The sequence below is a fragment of the Balaenoptera ricei genome, chromosome 7, assembly GCF_028023285.1.
Source record: "Balaenoptera ricei isolate mBalRic1 chromosome 7, mBalRic1.hap2, whole genome shotgun sequence".
NCBI lineage: Eukaryota > Metazoa > Chordata > Mammalia > Artiodactyla > Balaenopteridae > Balaenoptera > Balaenoptera ricei.
Window position 1 is genome coordinate 99,948,774 of NC_082645.1, and position 19,841 is coordinate 99,968,614.

General features: G+C 38.3%; 1 protein-coding gene across 1 annotated transcript in view; it reads left to right on the plus strand.

The window, feature by feature from the left end:
• The window catches only part of ATIC (5-aminoimidazole-4-carboxamide ribonucleotide formyltransferase/IMP cyclohydrolase), a 32,963-nt gene that overhangs the window by 5,061 nt on the left and 8,061 nt on the right, over window positions 1-19,841 (plus strand). The window contains exons 5-12 of the mRNA XM_059928632.1: window positions 1,060-1,148; window positions 1,751-1,902; window positions 2,235-2,391; window positions 11,763-11,888; window positions 12,742-12,849; window positions 13,677-13,762; window positions 14,768-14,857; window positions 18,027-18,155. Of these exons, the coding sequence (XP_059784615.1) occupies window positions 1,060-1,148; window positions 1,751-1,902; window positions 2,235-2,391; window positions 11,763-11,888; window positions 12,742-12,849; window positions 13,677-13,762; window positions 14,768-14,857; window positions 18,027-18,155 (937 nt within the window). The remainder of the gene's footprint in view (window positions 1-1,059; window positions 1,149-1,750; window positions 1,903-2,234; window positions 2,392-11,762; window positions 11,889-12,741; window positions 12,850-13,676; window positions 13,763-14,767; window positions 14,858-18,026; window positions 18,156-19,841) is intronic.

A 19,841-nucleotide genomic window follows, 5' to 3' on the forward strand; every position in this document is an offset into this window, starting at 1 on the left:
TGATGTTAGCTGTGGGTTTTTTTTTTTGAATATCCTTTATCGTGTTGAGCAAGTTCTATTCTTAATTTTTGAGTGTTTCCATCATGAATGAGTTCAGTTTTTATCAGATGCTTTCCGTGCATCTATTGAGATAATCAGGTGTTTTTTGTCCTTTATTTTATTGACATAGCTATTACAACAACTGACTTTTAGATATTAAATCAACCTTACAGTCCTGGGATAAACCATACTTTGCTGTGGTGTGTACTTCTTTTTATATTTTACTGGATTCAATTTGGTAGTATGTTAAGGACTTTTTGGTCTGTATTCATAAGATACTGTTAATGGTTTTTTTTTTTGCGACACTTTGTCTGGTTTTAGTATCAGGCATTGGGAAGTGTTGCCCACCACCCCCCCTTCTGTTTTTCTTTTTTTGTTAGTTTTTACCAGTTGTGCTTATTTCACTGGGGAACCAGCCCACATATCTCCTCACATTGCAGCCCTAGGGGTGGATCTCTGTTTCACTGGTGGTGAATTTTAGATCAGGTCTGTCCTTTAAATTACTCTTTTGTCCTTTTACCGTTATTGTGTATGACCTTTCTGAAGACAAAACAAATCTTTCCCCTTTAGAATGACCTATCATTTTTCATCATTTTACACAATCCGCTGGAAATAGAGTGTAAAATCCAATGTCGTAAATAATGGCGATCACATTCCAAATTGAGGATATTATCGGTAGCCTTGTATTTTATTTCAGTTAAAATTTTGTTTTTAAATTTTGATGGCTTGATAGGACAGTGGGTAGCTAAGGTTACCCAAGCAGCAACATTGCAATATGATTTGGAGGGAATAATGTGTATTGAGAGCATTTGCTGACTACAGCCCCTTCTGTATACCTATGCTCTTGCAAATGTGGGCGGTCCTGACGTTTCAAAGTAACTTTAGAACTTTAAAACGTCAGGCTCACAGTTGATATTTTAGGTCTTAAGGGGTTTGGTCATGTTAACAGCTACTGACTGAGGTGTGTAAACCACGGAAGTTTGAGTTTTTAGTGACAGCTGAATTCCTCTTTGTTTTTAGAGTTGTCGTTTGTAATCTGTATCCCTTTGCAAAGACGGTGGCTTCTCCGGCTGTAACTGTTGAAGTGGCTGTTGAGCAAATTGATATTGGTAAGTCAGAAAAACCATATTTGAAGACTGCTGGAGGAGACACTTCTTTACACTGTAAACAAGATGACTCTTGGATGTTCCCTGTTAAGGGCCTAGCAAATAGTCGCTGCCCCCAGATGGGATGACTGATTCATCTGTATTTTCTGAGCTCTTTCTCTGTGTAGAGATTCATCTGGCTTATTTTTCTCTCTTTTTTTTTTTTTAATTTATTTATTTATTTATTTTTGGCTGTGTTGGGTCTTCATTTCTGTGCGAGGGCTTTGTCTAGTTATGGCAAGCGGGGGCCACTCTTCATCGCACTGCGTGGGCCTCTCACTATCGCGGCCTCTCTTGTTGCGGAGCACAGGCTCCAGTCGCGCAGGCTCAGTAGTTGTGGCTCATGGGTCTAGTTGCTCCGCGGCATGTGGGATCTTCCCAGACCAGGGCTCGAACCTTTGTCCCCTGCATTGGCAGGCAGATTCTCAACCATTGCGCCACCAGGGAAGCCCTTTTCTCTTATTTTTAAGGCAAGAATTATAGTAGAAGTAAGTATGCGTACAGTGACTTGATTTGAAAGAGGTGAAACTGATACAAAAATGCAAATCATCTTTTGTTCTTCAAAGGGGGAGTAACCCTGCTGAGAGCGGCAGCCAAAAACCACACTCGAGTGACAGTAGTGTGTGAACCAGAGGACTATGCGGCTGTGTCCTCAGAGATGCAGGGCTCCGACAGCAAAGACACGTCTTTGGAGACAAGACGCCAGTTAGCCTTGAAGGTGCGGACACGCTTTTATCTAGTGCAGTGTTTGCAAAACTAACAGTACTCAGTTCTCACCAGACTACATCACCCTCCAGGGTTCTGCTTGGAGCTGCTATCCTTTTGTTATAAATGCAGAGACCAACTGTCAGAGAGGTAGTCTGTCAAAAGATTGAAAGAGAAATGGAAAGGGAATAATTCTTTGTGCTATTTATTATTATTTGGTGTCTCTCCTGCACAGGCATGTGTGTGGGCTGTGGGTTGTAGTTTGACATATACTACTTATAACCATTTTTACCTCACTTTCAGAAATACTGCGGGTATTTTCACAAATCTTAACTCTTATTCTAGGCTTTCACTCATACGGCACAATATGATGAAGCAATTTCAGATTACTTCAGGAAAGAATATAGTAAAGGAATATCTCAGATGCCCTTGAGGTATGGAATGAACCCTCATCAAACTCCTGCCCAGTTGTATACCCTGAAGCCCAAGCTCCCAATCACAGGTAAAAGCTGAGCGTTACGTGGCACCGTTTGCCGTGTCTGGATGTGTGTGTCTTTGTCTCTATTGTATCAGATGTGATTCACTTTTTAGAAGATAAAGTAAATTACATAGTACCTCTTATAGTTGCCTGAAGTTTGAGCTGTCAGTGGGACTTGTGAACAAAAAATATTGAGATAATCCAGGGTTCTGGAGAGGAGTCAAGTTGAAGATACAGATTTGAATGTCTGGTGTGTAGATGGTTTTCAAGATGTAGACAGGATGGGATGGCTGAATTTTGGAGAAGACGGTCAGGACCAAACCTTGACGTGGCAGTGGAGAACCATCAGAGGAGAACCTATAGAGTTTCAACCAGTTGGAATGCTGCTGAGAGCAGTGGCTATTTGATTTGGGAATGTTACAAACACACAGTTTCCTTGGAATGATGGATCTGGAAGCCCAGTTAAAATGGACCAAAATAGGAATGTAAGGTTAGGAAAGAAGAATGATAAAGATAATTCTTTTTTTTTTTTTTTAAAGTATTTATTATTTTATTTATTTTATGGCTGTGTTGGGTCTTCGTTTCTGTGTGAGGGCTTTCTCTACTTGTGGCAAGTGGGGGCAACTCTTCATCGCGGTGCGCGGGCCTCTCACTATCGCGGCCTCTCTTGTTGCGGAGCACAGGCTCCAGACGCGCAGGCTCAGTAATTGTGGCTCATGGGCCCAGCTGCTCCGCGGCATGTGGGATCTTCCCAGACCAGGGCTCGAACCTGTGTCGCCTGCATTGGCAGGCAGATTCTCAACCACTGCGCTACCAGGGAAGCCCTAAAGATAATTCTTTGAACAGAGAAATTAGTCAGGGCTTAAGGACTTGTAGAGTTATGAGAGGAGTTTTACAGTTTTTGGTTCTGTTTTGTTGTTAAGGTGGACTATCTAATGAGCAAGCACGTCCTACTCCCTGGTAGAAGGGAAGAGTGGGTCCAGCGGGCAGAGGAGAGAGTTGTAGGTGTGAAGACTTCGGAGGGTTGAAGTTGGTGGGGGGCTGCCCTGGGTGAGAGCACGGGCAGCTTCCTTCAGGCACTGAGAAGGCAAGCTCAGAGCGCACATTGGTAGATTGGTGCTGTTTGCTCCCTGTTACCAGCGGAGAGAGGGGAGGAGAGAGAAGCAGTGCAGGAAGTTTAAGGAGCATTTAAAATACTCTTTTCTTTGCTCTTGACAGTTGGTAAGGGCTATTACTACTTTGCCTCAGATATATTTTGAATCTTTTCTAATACTGCCCAAGCCCGTATACTCAGCCCTAGAGTTGTGTGTGTGTGTTTGTGCGTGAGAGTGATATTAATGACTGGTTTTCTTGTGATTGGAAACGAGAAGAGTTCTGTTTTGTTTCAACTGTTTAATAGATTAAACAACTTTAAACATTTCTCTATAGCACTTGTGTCTAAAGAGTTGTTAGTGTCTTTGGAAATTTGATAATTTGAAGGGGTTATTCTAACTAACTGAAATGTTTCAGAAGCCAAGTTTTCTCCTACTTACCACAATTAGTCTAAACTATAAAAAAAAGGAGATGGGGGAGTTTTATAAAAGATGTCTCATTTAATTTTTGCATGTTGTATGTCCTATAGGATATTTTACTTTTGTTGTTTACTGTTTATTGCCTATTTTGTTTCTTCTATGCCTCTCACATAAACTCCATGAGAACAGTAATTTTTTTTTTTTTTTTTTTTTGCTTGAGGGAACTTTATTTCCAACTAGTTTTATTAAAAAGAGCAGGTTTGTTTGGTTTTTTTTTAATTAATTTTTTTTTTTTTTTTTGGCCACACTGCACGGCATGTGGGATCTTGGTTCTCCAACCAGGGATCTATCTAACCCATGCCCCTGCAGTGGAAGTGCAGAGGCTTAACCACTGGACCACCAAGGAAGTCCCCTAAAAAGAGCAGTTTTAGATTTACAGAAAAATTTCCCAGAAGTACAAAGAATTCTCATATGTCCCCCTTCCCCCAGTTTCCCCTGTTAAAAACTTTGCGTTAGTGTGGTACATTTGTTACAATTAATGAACCAATATTGGTTCATTATTATTAACTAAGATCCATAGTTTAGATTTAGAATATGTTGTACATTCTACGGCTTTGGGCAAACGTATAATGTATTCACCATGATATTTTCCTACATAATAGTTTTACCACCCTAAAAATTCCTCCCCTTCCACCCCTCTAACCCCTAGCAACCACTGATCTTTTCACTGTCTCTATACTTTTGCTGTGTTCCAGTATCATATAGTTGGAAACATATAGTATATAGCTTTTTCAGACTGACTTCTTTAACTTAGCAATATGCATTTAAGTTTCCTCCTGTGTCTTTTGGTAGCTTATTACCTCTTATTGCTGAGTAATATTTCCTTGTGTGGTAGCTTATTACCTCTTATTGCTGAATAATATTTCCTTGTGTGTGATGAACCACAGTTTATCCATTCACCTTTTGAAGACATCAAGAATGTAAGGATGCTGTTTGGCAGTTTATGAATAAAGCTGTTATAAACACTTGTGTACGTGTTTTCGTGTAGGCACAAGTTTTCAACTCATTTGGGTAAATACCTAATATTTTCTATTGTATAATTCTATTGCGCATTTTGTTTCCTTTCTAACTCCACCCATAAGCTCCATGATGACAGTAATTTGGTTTTTTTTGTTTTTTTTTTTTTTTTTAAATTCAAAGAGCATTTTATTGTTTGGAAGAAGTATAGAGAAACAGATTAATGTTTGAATTTTCTTTAAATTTAATTTAATTTATTTTTTTATACAGTAGGTTCTTATTAGTTGTCCATTTTATACATATTAGTGTATATATGTCAATCCCAGTCTCCCAATTCATCCCCCCCAGCTCACTTTTCCCTCTTGGTGTCCATACGTTTGTTCTCTACATCTGTGTCTATTTCTGTCCTGAAAACCAGTTCATCTGTACCATTTTTCTAGGTTCTACATATATGCGTTAATATACAATATTTGTTTTTCTCTTTCTGACTTACTTCATTCTGTATGACAGTCTCTATATCCATCCACGTCTCTACAAATGACCCAATTTCATTCCTTTTTATGGCTGAGTAATATTCTATTGTATATATGTACCACATCTTCTTTATCCATTCATCTGTCGATGGGCATTTAGGTTGCTTCCATGACCTGACTATTGTAAATAGTGCTGCAATAAACATCGGGGTGCATGTGTCTTTTTGAATTATGGTTTTCTCTAGGTATATGCCCAGTAGTGGGATTACTGGGTCATATGGTAATTCTGTTTTTAGCTTTTTAAGGAACTGCCATACTGTTCTCCATAGTGGCTGTATCAATTTACATTCCCACCAACAGTGCAAGAGGGTTCCCTTTTCTCCACACCCTCTCCAGCATTTGTTGTTTGTAGATTTTCTGATGATGCCCATTCTAACTGGTGTGAGGTGATACCTCATTGTAGTCTTGATTTGCATTTCTCTAATAATTAGTGATGTTGAGCAGCTTTTCATGTGCTTCTTGGCCATCTATATGTCTTCTTTGGAGAAATGTCTATTTAGGTCTTCTGCCCAGTTTTGGATTGGGTTGTTTGTTTTTCTAATATTGAGCTGCATGAGCTGTTTATATATTTTGGAGATTAATCCTTTGTCTGTTGATTTGTTTGCAAATATTTTCTCCTATTCTGAGGGTTGTCTTTTCGGCATGTTTGTCGTTTCCTTGGCTGTGCAAAAGCCTTTAAGTTTCATTAGGTCCCATTTGTTTATTTTTGTTTTTATTTCCATTACTCTAGGAGGTGGACCAAAAACGATCTTGCTGTGATTTATGTCAAAGAGTGTTCTTCCTGTGTTTTCCTCTAAGAGTTTTATAGTGTCCAGTCTTCATTTAGGTCTCTAATCCATTTTGAGTTTATTTTTGTGTATGGTGTTAGGGAGTGTTCTAATTTCATTCTTTTACATGTAGCTGTCCAGTTTTCCCAGCACCACTTATTGAAGAGACTGTCTTTTCTCCATTGTATATCCTTGCCTCCTTTGTCATAGATTAGTTGACCATAGGTGCGTGGGTTTATCTCTATGCTTTCTATCTTGTTCCATTGATCTATGTTTCTGTTTGTGTGCCAGTACCATATTGTCTTGATTATTGTAGCTTTATAGTATAGTCTGAAGTCAGGGAGTCTGATTCCTCCAGCTCTGTTTTTTTCCCTCAAGACTGCTTTGGCTATTCGGGGTCTTTTGTGTCTCCATACAAATTTTTAGATTTTTTGTTTTAGTTCCATAAAAAATGCCATTGGTAATATGATAGGGATTGTATTGAATCTGTAGATTGCTTTGGGTAGTATAGTCATTTTCACAATATTGATTCTTCTAATCCAAGAACATGGTATATCTCTCCATCTGTTTGTATCATCTTTAATTTCTTTTATCAGTGTCTCATAGTTTTCTGCATACAGGTCTTTTGTCTCCCTAGGTAGGTTTATTCCTAGGTCTTTTATTCTTTTTGTTGCAATGGTAAATAGGAGTGTTTCCTTAATTTCTCTTTCAGATTTTTCATCATTAGTGTATAGGAATGCAAGAGATTTCTGTGCATTAATTTTATATCCTGCAACTTTACCACATTCATTAATTAGCTCTAGTAGTTTTCTGGTGGCATCTTTAGGATTCTCTATATATAGTATCATGTTATCTGCAAACAGTGACAGTTTTACTTCTTCTTTTCCAATTTGTATTCCTTGTATTTCTTTTTCTTCTCTGATTGCCATGGCTAGGACTCCAACACTGTGTTGAATAATAGTGGCGAGAGTGGACATCCTTGTCTTGTTCCTGATCTTAGAGGAAATGCTTTCAGTTTTTCACCATTGAGAATGATGTTTGCTGTGGGTTTGTCATATATGGCCTTTATTATATTGTGGTAGGTTCCCTCTATGCCCACTTTTTGGAGAGTTTTTAATCATAAATGGGTGTTGAATTTTGCCAAAAGCTTTTTCTGCATCTATTGAGATGATCATATGGTTTTTATTCTTCAATTTGTTAATATGCTGTATCACATTGATTGATTTACGTATGTTGAAGAATCCTTGCATCCCTGGGATAAATCCCACTTGATCATGGCGTATGATCCTTTTAATGTGTTGTTGGATTCTGTTTGCTAGTATTTTGTTGAGGAGTTTTGCATCTATATTCATCAGTGATACTGGTCTGTAATTTTCTTTTTTTGTAGTATCTTTGTCTGGTTTTGGTATCAGGGTGATGGTGGCCTCGTAGAATGAGTTTGGGAGTGTTCCTTCTTCTGCAATTTTTTGGAAGAGTTTGAGAAGGATGAGTGTTAGCTCTTCTCTAACTGTTTGATAGAATTCACCTGTGAAGCCATCTGGTCCTGGACTTTTGTTTGTTGGAAGATTTTTAATCACAGTTTCAATTTTATTACTTGTGATGGGTCTGTTCATATTTTCTCTTTCTTCCTGGTTCAGTCTTGGAAGGTTATACCTTTCTAAGAATTTGTCCATTTCTTCCAGGTTGTCCATTTTATTGGCATAGAGTTGTTTCTGGTAGTCTCTTAGGATGCTTTGTATTTCTGCGGTATCTGTTGTAACTTCTGCTTTTTCATTTCTAATTTTATTGATTTGAGTCCTCTCCCTCTTTTTCTTGATGAGTCTGGCTAATGGTTTATCAATTTTGTTTATCTTCTCAAAGAACCAGCGTTTAGTTTTATTGAACTTTGCTCTTGTTTTCTTTCTTTGTATTTCATATATTTCTGCTCTGATCTTTATGATTTCTTTCCTTCTACTAACTTTGGGTTTTTGTTGTTCTTTCTCTGGTTCCTTTAGGTGTAAGGTTAGATTGTTTATTTGAGATTTTTCTTGTTTCTTGAAGTAGGCTTGTATTGCTGTAAACTTCCCTCTTAGAACTGCTTTTGCTGCATCCCATAGGTTTTGGATTGTCGTGTTTTCGTTGTAATTTTTCTCTACGTATTTCTTTATTTTCTCTTTGATTTCTTCAGTGATCTCTTGGCTATTTAGTAATGCATTGTTTAGCCTCCATGTGTTTGTGTTTTTTACGTTTTTTCCCCTGTAATTCATTTCTAATCTCATAGCGTTATGGTCAGAAAAGGTGCTTGATATGATTTCAATTTTCTTAAATTTACTGAGGCTTGATTTGTGACCCAAGATGTGATCTATCCTGGAGAATGTTCTGTGTGCACTTGAGAAGAAAGTGTATTCTGTTGTTTTTGGATGGAATGTCCTGTAAACATCAGTTAAGTCCATCTTGTTTAATGTGTCATTTAAAGCTTGCATTTCCTTATTTATTTTCATTTTGGATGATCTGTCCGTTGGTGAAAGTGGGTGTTAAAGTCCCCTACTATTATTGTGTTACTTTGATTTCCCCTTTTATGGCTGTTAGCATTTGCCTTATGTATTGAGGTGCTCCTATGTTGGATGCATAAATATTTACAATTGTTATATCTTCTTCTTGGATTGATCCCTTGATCATTATGTAGTGTCCTTCTTTGTCTCTTGTAATAGTCTCTATTTTAAAGTCTATTTTGTCTGATATGAGAATTGCTTCTCCAGCTTTCTTTTGATTTCCATTTGCATGGAATATCTTTTTCCATCCCCTCACTTTCAGTCTGTATGTGTCCCTAGGTCTGAAGTGGGTCTATTGTAGATAGCATATATGTGGGTTTTGTTTTTGTATCCGTTCAGCCAGTCTGTGTCTTTTGTTTGGAGCATTTAATCCATTCTCGCTTAAGTTAATTATCGATATGTACGTTCCTATTACCATTTTCTTAATTGTTTTGGGTTTGTTTTTGTAGGTCCTTTTCTTCTCTTTTGTTTCCCGCTTAGAGATTTTCGTTTAGCACTTGTTGTAGAGCTGGTTTGGTGGTGCTGAATTCTCTTAGCTTTTGCTTGTCTGTGAAGCTTTTGATTTCTCCATCGAATCTGAATGAGATCCTTGCTGGGTAGAGTAATCTTGGTTGTAGGTTCTTTCCTTTCATCACTTTTTTTTTTTTTAATGAAAGCTTCTTTATTTATTTATTTATTTTATTTTTGGCTGTGTTGGGTCTTCGTTTCTGCGCGAGGGCTTTCTCTAGTTGCGGCGAGCGAGGGCCACTCTTCATTGCGGTGTGCGGGCCCCTCACTATTGCAGCCTCTCTTGTTGAGGAGCACAGGCTCCAGACGCGCAGGCTCAGTAATTGTGGCTCACGGGCCTAGTTGCTCCGCGGCATGTGGGATCTTCCCAGACTAGGGCTCGAACCCGCGTCCGCTGCATTGGCAGGCAGACTCTCAACCACTGAGCCACCAGGGAAGCCCCTCGTTTCATCACTTTAAATCTATCGTGCCACTGCCTTCTGGCTTGTAGAGTTTCTGCTGAGAAATCAGCTGTTAACCTTATGGGAGTTCCCTTGTATGTTATTTGTCTTTTTTCCCTTGTTGCTTTCAATAATTTTTCTTTGTCTTTAATTTTTGTCAATTTGATTACTATGTGTCTCGGCGTGTTTCTCCTTGGGTTTATCCTGCCTGGGACTCTCTGCGCTTCCTGGACTTGGGTGGCTGTTGCCTTTCCTATGTTAGGGAAGTTTTCGACTATCATCTCTTCAGATATTGTCTCGGGTCCTTTCTGTCTCTCTTCTCCTTCGGGGACCCCTATAATGCGAATGTTGTTGCGTTTAATGTTGTCCCAGAGGTCTCTTAGGGTGTCTTCATTTCTTTTCATTCTTTTTTCTTTATTCCGCGATAGTGAATTCCACCATTCGGTCTTCCAGGTCACTTATCCGTTTTTCTGCCTCAGTTATTCTGCTGTTGATTCCTTCTAGTGTATTTTTTTTTTTTTAAAGGAAGGAGGGAGGGAGGGAGGGAGGGAAGAAATGGGATTGAGTTTTATTTATTTATTTATTTATTTATGGATGTGTTGGGTCTTCGTTTCTGTGCGAGGGCTTTCTCTTGTTGCAGCAAGTGGGGGCCACTCTTCATCACGGTGCGTGGGCCTCTCACTATCGCGGCCTCTCCTGTTGCGGAGCACAGGCTCCAGACGCGCAGGCTCAGCAATTGTGGCTCACAGGCCTAGTCGCTCTGGGGCATGTGGGATCTTCCCAGACAAGGGCTCGAACCCGTGTCCCCTGCATTGGCAGGCAGATTCTCAACCACTGCGCCACCAGGGAAGCCCTCTAGTGTATTTTTAATTTCAGTTATTGTATTGTTCGTCTGTGTTTGTTTGTTCCTTAATTCTTCTAGGTCTTTGTTAAGCAGTTCTTGCATCTTCTCGATCTTTGCCTCCATTCTTTTTCCATTGTCCTGGATCATCTTCACGATCATTATTCTGAATTCTTTTTCTGGAAGGTTGCCTATCTCCACTTCATTTAGTTGTTTTTCTGGGGTTTTATCTTGTTCCTTCATCTGGTACAAAGTCCTCTGACTTTTCATTTTGTCTATCTTTCTGTGAATGTGGTTTTTGTTCCACAGGCTGCAGAAGTGTACTTCTTCTTGCTTCTGCTGTCTGCCCTCTGTTGGATGAGGCTATCTAAGAGGGTTGTCGATGACAGTAATTTGGGAGGGACTGTTCTATTCACTGATAATATCCCATGTTCTTAGAACAGTGCCTAACATTGTAGTAGGCACTCAGTAGATGTTTGGTAAGGTTTTGCTTTTAAAAGTATCTGCTATCCAAGATAACACAAAGGAAATGAAATTATAAAGTTGTTTTTAATTAGTGGCCCACTAGTTTTGTGTGTGCGCTGAACTTCTTATAAATGTTTATTCACAAGATTTTGGCTTTTAAAAATCCTGCCACTGTTAAGAAAATAGGCAGTGAAAAAGTTGTGGTCTCCTTTTTAACTGCATTTCAACTTTAGACTGAGTCTACCGAGTCTGGTATAAAAGAAGAGAAACCCAACACACTTTTTTCCCTCCATCTCTCCCACCCACTAAACTCTTGCTTTAGTTTGTAACATTATTTCTTAAACTGACACGACTTACAATTTAAATTTTATACTATAAATTGTACAGTAAAGTTGCCACAGTTGTTTGATCTTATTTCTGTACTGAAGTGGATCCCTGATGATCACTAGTCTAGTCATACTTTTTTCCTGTTCCTGAATTCTCTGTTGATTTATTTGTGGATTGGCTGGCTTTGGTCCACCAGTGGTGTGTGCACACGGGTGTGTTCCTGCACCTCTGTGGTGTGTGTGTGTTTGTTAAGATGGGCTCAGACTCAGGTGCTTTATTCAATCTCACCAAGTTCTTGTATGTTCGTGTATATCTGTTTGCCTCTTCGTTTTACTTTATTTGAAACATATTTGTGCAATCTTTATATATGTGTTTTTAAAATTTTTCTAGGAAATGTACACATATCTGATCTTATTGACCTGGCTTGTTAATGTGTATTTATATTTTTATATGTAGTTTTGAATGGAGCCCCTGGATTTATAAACTTGTGTGACGCTTTGAATGCGTGGCAGCTGGTGAAGGAACTCAAAGAAGCTTTAGGCATTCCAGCCGCTGCCTCTTTCAAACATGTCAGCCCGGCAGGTAAAGCACTGCACTCTGGGATTCTCTGGAACTGTTCAAAATACACTTTTTAAAAAACTTTTTGGAAGTTTGACAAGACTCAAAAGCGAATATAGACATTCTGTGAAGTCCGAAACCACTTTTGTTAATAAGAATATCAATGTAGTAACTGGATAAAATCTGATAACAATACCATGCGCACATATCTTTTACATATATATAATATGTAACACTATTATGAGACAGGAACGTCAGATAATAGTTTTATTTGTAGTGGAAACATGTTTTAGAAAATAAAAGTGATATTGCTTAATGCAGTATGACTAAACTAAACATTTTTCCACATGGTTGCAAATTTAACTGAGAAGACATAAAGAAGTTGTTCTTATGGCACTTTTAACTTTTAAGGCCATTGTATGAGAGACCTTTTTTCTTCTATGTTTAAGTCAGCTTTACAGCTTAGTTATTTATATCACCTACTGACAATTCAACACATAATTAGTTCTCAGATAGTTTTTGGATATTAAAACAACGGGAGTGGCAGGGAAATAAACGGTGTGTGATATCAAGCAGGGCAGAGAGTCAGTAATGAAGTAAAGTAGCTTCATACACACGCCTGGTGCTGGCAGACTCAAGACAGTGGCTCTGTTTTCAGAGGCTGGAGAAGAGATTCCCCCTGCCTCACCCTCCCCTGCAGTTATATTTTTAGCATTTAATTATCTGGCCAAACAGGTTTTTGTTTAATTTGGCCCAAGCACTAGAAATTATGCTATATAGACTAGATGTTTTAGACTAGATGTTTAGAAAAATGTCCTGATTTAGGAATTGATAAGTAACTTGAGATTTTTGGTTTATTTATGGTTTTCTATACCAGGCGCTGCTGTTGGAATTCCACTCAGTGAAGATGAAGCCAAAGTCTGCATGGTCTATGATATGTACAAAACCCTCACACCCATATCCACTGCATATGCAAGAGCAAGAGGTCAGAAGAATAATAGCACTTTTTCTGTTGTTTTTTTTTTTGAGAGGAAAAGCAGTATTTTATCTTAAAGTAGTAATATCCTTTGTTTCGTTATAGGATTTCAAATTATCTTAATTTGTTTTTCATTAATACTTCAGAATGACTCTATGAGAGCCTTGGAATAAATTTGTTTATAAAAGTGTGTGTTAGTTTTAGTATTTAATGTAATAAAGGGAAGCACAATTGGAATTTGGTGCATGAAGTTTCAGATTAGGCTATTGAATGCATTTGTATTGCTAAATTTAAATTGTATGATTATTTAAGTACACTGAATTTGGTTAAAGTTATATTTTATATAATTCACAGGTATCTAATTCATGAGCTTAATAACCTGTGAATATTGTAAAATTAATGGGAGATTATTGAGACACTTTCTCATGGTTTACCTTCTACAACAGGGGTTAGCAAACTGTGGCTCATTGGCTAAATCCAGCCCACCACCCAGCTTTGTAAATGTAGTCTGGTTGGAATAGGGTCACATAGTATTGTCGGTGGCTGATTGCTAACCACAGTCTTGGAGTTGGAACAGGGATCACGTGGCCGCAAAGCTTAAAAAATATTTACTATCAGGCCCTTTACAGAAAAAGTTTGCTGCATGTTGCTCTAGGAGGTAAAATGAAAGAATATTTCTTATTGATTATTTCAGTTAAATGACTTACTAATCTATTGTTTAAATCTTAGTCAAGTTAGATTTTATATGATCACATTGGGGTTTGTTGAACATTACCTTTTTCTGTATAAGGATGGATAATCTGTGATAAATACTAAGTTTTAATTTTTATTTACAGGAGCTGATAGGATGTCTTCCTTTGGTGATTTTGTTGCATTATCTGATATTTGTGATGTCCCTACTGCCAAAATTATCTCTAGAGAGGTTAGTGGACATTCTGTATCTTGTCCCATGCATAACTAAGTAGAGCTTAATTTGTTCATGGTGTTTATTGAAACCATAACCTATAATATTTGTATTTGGCTATTGTGATCAACTTTTATATATTTAATTCTTTAAAATTTTCTAGTAGTCATTGTCTTAATGCCGGAGTTACTGTTTCTGAAGAATAGAGGATGCTATCTTGGATGGTGATGTAATAATGAACCTGGCTGTAAACTTTCATTAGGTCTGTAATGAAGGAGACTGTATAGTGGGGGGAATTATAAACTACTCTAAAAAACTAACCCCCATCAATTGAGTACCAAACAGGCATTCCGGAAAGGTGGGGGTGGGGCTGGGGAGATAGAGAAGAAGAATGAAGGAGCTCAGGTGCCTCGGAGGGAAACAGTTAGCAGTTAAGGCTAACAGGGCCTGTGACTTGACAATATTTAGTTGCTTTAGGGATCCTTACCATCACCCCTACCCTCCCCAGCTGCCGTGGAGCTGGCATGCTGCGTTACAGGTTACAGCATGAGGCTTTGGGGTGTGAGCTGTGACTTTCGTATCTTTATAATGTGTTAAATCTGATTTCCTCTGACCGCTTTTCTTGCTGTTGAGGAGCCTGCCTTGCCTCGGGTCACTTAGCCAGGTTTTGGCAGAGCCAGAATTAGAAGAACATGCTCTTTCTAGCACAAAACCGCCCCGTGAACGGAAGAGTAAAAAATCATTTTTCTTCCTAAGATACGTGTATTACAGCGAATCATTCATATATTCTTGGTTAAAATTGAAACAGACAACCAAAAGGACAGCCAATGAGATAAGATCAGCTGTAGAAAGTTGTATTCTAGCATAGACTTACCTTTTCCAAGTATAGTATTTGTGTTATCTGGTGGAGGCAGAAACCAGAAACTGCCACTGCGTTATTTACGACAGATAATTATCTCTAGATCATTTAAGCGGTGTTCTCTAATTTTTTAAAATAGAAATTAATATTTAATACACATATAGGTATCTGATGGTATTATTGCCCCGGGATATGAAGACGAAGCTTTGAAATTACTTTCTAAAAAGAAAAATGGGAACTACTGTGTTCTTCAGGTTAGTGCAATTCATGTTTGAAACAGTAATTTGCTCTTCTATTTTGTCTCTTTTTCCCCATATTTAATCTTTCCTTTATACTGACACCCTTCTAATTTATCCTTCTTTACTATGGTTTTTTTATCCTTAACCCTGCAAATTTTTTCTTCCTATTAATTTTTTGGGTTTAAGATCAAGATAGCTTTCTCACCCTTTTCATTTCTTTAAAAATAATATATTTAGGGCTTCCCTGGTGGCGCAGTGGTTGAGAATCTGCCTGCCAATGCAGGGGACACGGGTTCGAGCCCTGGTGTGGGAAGATCCCACATGCTGCGGAGCGACTGGGCCCGTGAGCCACAATTGCTGAGCCTGCGCGTCTGGAGCCTGTGCTCCGCAACAAGAGAGGCCGCGATAGTGAGAGGCCCGTGCACCGCGATGAAGGGTGGCCCCCGCTTGCCACAACTAGAGAAAGCCCTTGCACAGAAACGAAGACCTAACACAGCCATAAAATAAATTAATTAATTAATTTAAAAAATATATATATATTTAATGTGGTTTCCTATTCAAAAGGTATTGAAGGTTATTTGATGAAGTCTCCTCATCCTTCCCTTCTGCCACTCTGTTACCTTTTTTAAAAGTAATAGTTTCAATTTCTTGCTCACCTTTCCTGAAATATGTAGTCTATACATATTCAGCAAATATTTGCATTTGCATTTCTTCTTTTTCTCCCTAATGACACAAATGCACACTGCTTCATCATCGTGGAAGTTTGTCCCGTATCTGTGTATCTTATCTAGCCAGTCACCAGTCTTTAGCTATTACACACACCCTGCAGTGAATAAGCTAGAGGGAAAGTCCTGAGAATAAAATTAGGACTGGGTTGCAGACTATCTGTATTGGTGACTTTGATAGATGCTGCTCATTTTAAGGTTGTACAACCAGTTTTATGTCTTAATGGGAATGTGTAAGGGTGCCTATTTCCTAACACCTTTGCTAGCATCAAGTTTTTAAACATTTTTATCTTAGCAGTTAGATAGATGAAAATGGCATCTCATTGCAGTTTTAGTTTCTCATTGTGTGTGGGTGAACATCTTTTCACATTTAAGAGTGTTTTTACTTCCCTTTTAGGAACTGTCTGCCCATGTTCTTTGCCTGTCTTTTCTAATAGATTGTTGAATTTTTTCCTTACTGATTTTTACAAGCTCTTATACATTAGGGAAATTAGCCCATAGTCTGATCATAAATGGATAAAGCAAAAAGTTATTTGAATTGAAAGTTAAAATTCATAATACTGTTTTTCAGAAGGTATTAATGTAAAAAAAAAATTTGTAGAATCCAAATTCCATATATTGAAAGTTATTATTCTTCATTTTAAGAAACCAATAATTACATGGTTCACCATAGGTTCCATGTCAGCTTTTCAAGGAAAGAAAACTAAAATACCACATTAAATGTAATACTTTTTTAAAAGCTACTTGACAGAAGTAGCTTTTTTAAAAGCTACTTAATCATTCAGTTAACTGCCACTGTATTCTTCACTCTTAACTGTTTTTTGTTGTTGTTGTCATTAAGAGTAGTAAGTACTTATGGCTATTAGCAGTTACTTGTAGCATCATGGAGAATGTTTTCCAAATCCTGAGCCTGACCCTGATAATGACCTCTTTAGCACCGGACAGTATCATGTTTCAGGGTGTCAAAAGAACACCAGGGCTTCCTCAATATTTTGTTTATTCGAGAGGTTTTTTTATGACATCAGTTAATAGGCGGGCACATCTCAGTTTTAGAAATTTTATCATACAAAGGGAAAAGGACCATTTTAGAATTCAGGAAAATGCAGATTAAGCAGAATTAATATGAGGGCTTGCTTATAAGTTACAGGTATCAGTGCTTTCTAAGTCAAAGATCATCCAAAGATTAAATGAAGAAATACTGTCAAATTTGGAAAAATGTCTAGGGAGAGAGTGGTCTTATGCAGATCATTCCCATGTCTTACTATCATTTCAGTTAAAAATTTGGGAGAGGAAGAAAGCAATGAATGACATATTCCTTTTCAAATAACAAAGACACAGACTACAAATGCTGTTCTCTCTCTTTTAACTTTTTATTTTTTTTTATTTTGTTTATTTAGTTTTGGCTGCGTTGGGTCTTCCTTGCTGCGTGTGTGCTTTCTCTAGTTGCGGCGAGCGGGGGCTACTCTTTGTTGCCGTGCATTGGCTTCTCATTGCATTGGCTTTTTTTTTTTTTTTTTTTAAACTTTGAGTTTATTTATTTATTTATTTTTATGGCTGTGTTGGGTCTTCGTTTCTGTGTGAGGGCTTTCTCTAGTTGCGGCAAGTGGGGGCCATTCTTCATCGCGGTGCGCGGGCCTCTCATTATTGTGGCCTCTCTTGTTGCGGAGCACAGGCTCCAGACGCGCAGGCTCAGTAATTGTGGCTCACAGGCCCAGTTGCTCCGCGGCATATGGGATCTTCCCAGACCAGGGCTCGAACCTGCATCCTCTGCATTGGCAGGCAGATTCTCAACCACTGCGCCACCAGGGAAGCCCACATTGGCTTTTCTTGTTGCAGAGCATGGGCTCTAGGCATGTGGGCTTCCGTAGTTGTGGCTCTCAGGCTCTAGAGCGCAGGCTCAGTAGTTGTGGCACATGGGCTTCGTTGCTCTGTGGCATGTTGGAACTTCCTGGACCAGGGCTTGAACCCTTGTCCCCTGCATTGGCAGGCAGATTCTTAACCACTGCGCCACCAGGGAAGCCCACCCTTTTAACTTTTTAATCTAAGTCTTAGTTAAGTATTTGTAATAGATTTTTAGAAAAAAATTAGAGGTTAGTTTTTGTGCCACTGCCTGTTTGTTAGCATATCTGTTTTAGTTTTTTTTAAAAAAAACCATATGTACAGTGCTTTCAGTTACTGAAACCAGAAATGCTCTGTTGGAATCATTGGTTCTAATGTTTGGTATAAGTTACAAAACCCTATAAGATTATAAAACCTATAAAAAATTTTGGAGCAAAATATTGGTGCCTGGCCATTCTATTACACCCATCCTGAAATGATCTTGTACCTGCTTAAGTTAGAAAAAATGCATATAGCCTTGCTTATAATGAAATATCTTGAACATAAATTAAGTGAAAAATTTTGAGGGATGTAGACATATTTTTTACTCTTTTAACTCTTTAAATTTGTGTTTTATTTAGATGGACCAGTCTTACAGTCCAGATGAAAATGAAGTTCGAACTCTCTTTGGTCTTCGTTTAAGCCAGAAGAGAAATAATAGTGTCGTCAACAGGTCATTATTTAGCAACATTGTTACCAAGAATAAGGATGTAAGTCTGAAAATATCTGAACTGAATACTAGTAATTCAGTAGATCTGTTTTTAATATTTATATGCTTATGCATTTATTAAGGCCCGTATTTAAAACTGGTCGATATGCAAAGAGCTAGCTCATCTTTGAATTGTCAAGTAAGTTTGAGAACTTAAAAAATGAACAGAAGACCATATTAGAAATTTCTGTGCATATGTATATATGTAGTTATTTACCTTCAATTCTACATATATGGGATCATGTCTTTTATAAATCTGTTCTGTAACTTGCCCTTTTTTCTATGCACTGAGCTACAAGTTGTTTCTATATCAAGAAACATAGATCCACATCTTCATCTGAAAGGCCATGTGGCCATCCATGTACTATGATGGATATTTAAGTTGTTTCCATTTTCAGTGCTGTGATTGATGTTTTCACATAGTCACGATTTTGCTCTTGTCCTGTTGTCATCTTTTAGAAGGACATATTCCTAGGATAAAAATGGTTTTCTTTTTGTATTTACATGTATTATATCAATTAATATGCACAGCTCCCTCTGGGTGGGGTGTGACTGCTGTCAACTCTGTTGTAAAGATCACAAAATTGTGACAGAGAGGACAGTTAAGACATTTGCCCAAGGTTATACTATAAGGAAATGGATGAGCTAGTAGTACTTGTTTTTCTGAAATCCCTTAATTGGGCCTTCAGTTTTAAAGGATATTTTTGCTGGGTCTAATGTTGGCTGTACTTTCTTTTCAGTACTTCAGATGTGTAACTGACTTCATTTTTTTTTTTTTTTTTTTAAATGTGGGTTTTGTACACACACACATGAATTTCCTTTTTTCTTTTTTAATATTAATTAATTTATTTATTTATTTTGGCTGTGTTGAGTCCACTCTTCATCGCGGTGCGCGGGCCTCTCACCATCGCGGCCTCTCTCGTTGCGGAGCACAGGCTCCAGACGCGCAGGCTCAGTAATTGTGGCTCACGGGCCTAGCCGCTCCGCGGCATGTGGGATCTTCCCAGATCGGGGCTCGAACCCGTGTCCCCTGCATTGGTAGGCAGATTCTCAACCACTGCGCCACCAGGGAAGCCCCTGACTTCATTTTTTTCTGGTCTTATCTGCTGGTATGCCTGGTATTTTTGATTGCATGCTGGGCATTGGATATTGATGAAATAAAAATTTCATATTTTAAGGCAAGGCAAGAAAAATTTAAACATGAAACTTCTTCTCTGCCCTTTGGCCTCCTCCTTCCCCTCTAGCGTGCATTGTGCATCTGCATTATGCATTAACCAGGCTTCCTCAGTGGCAGAAATACCTGCTCAACCATAAAGCTCAATTTTTCTTCTTCTGGTGCCAGCCACGTCGCTCCTTAGAAGATAACATTCCTTTCTCAATCCTGTGAGGGGTCACGATGACCCACCACTCTGCCTTGTGCATGCAGACATCTTTGGTGAACTTTATGTACAATGCCAATATATCACTTCCCTTAAAGATAGTGATTGGTACAGAGCAGACTGGTCAGACAACGTGGGAAGATTCTGGGCTGCACCTAATGGAAGTTCTTAGCTTAAATACTTACTTATGACCTTATTAATATTACTAGCTATTTTATTTCTATTCTGCCTATTTTACAAGATTACTGTTTCTTCCAAATATGTGACTGAGCGTTTGATAAAAATAACGATGACTAGGGGAGTTGAAA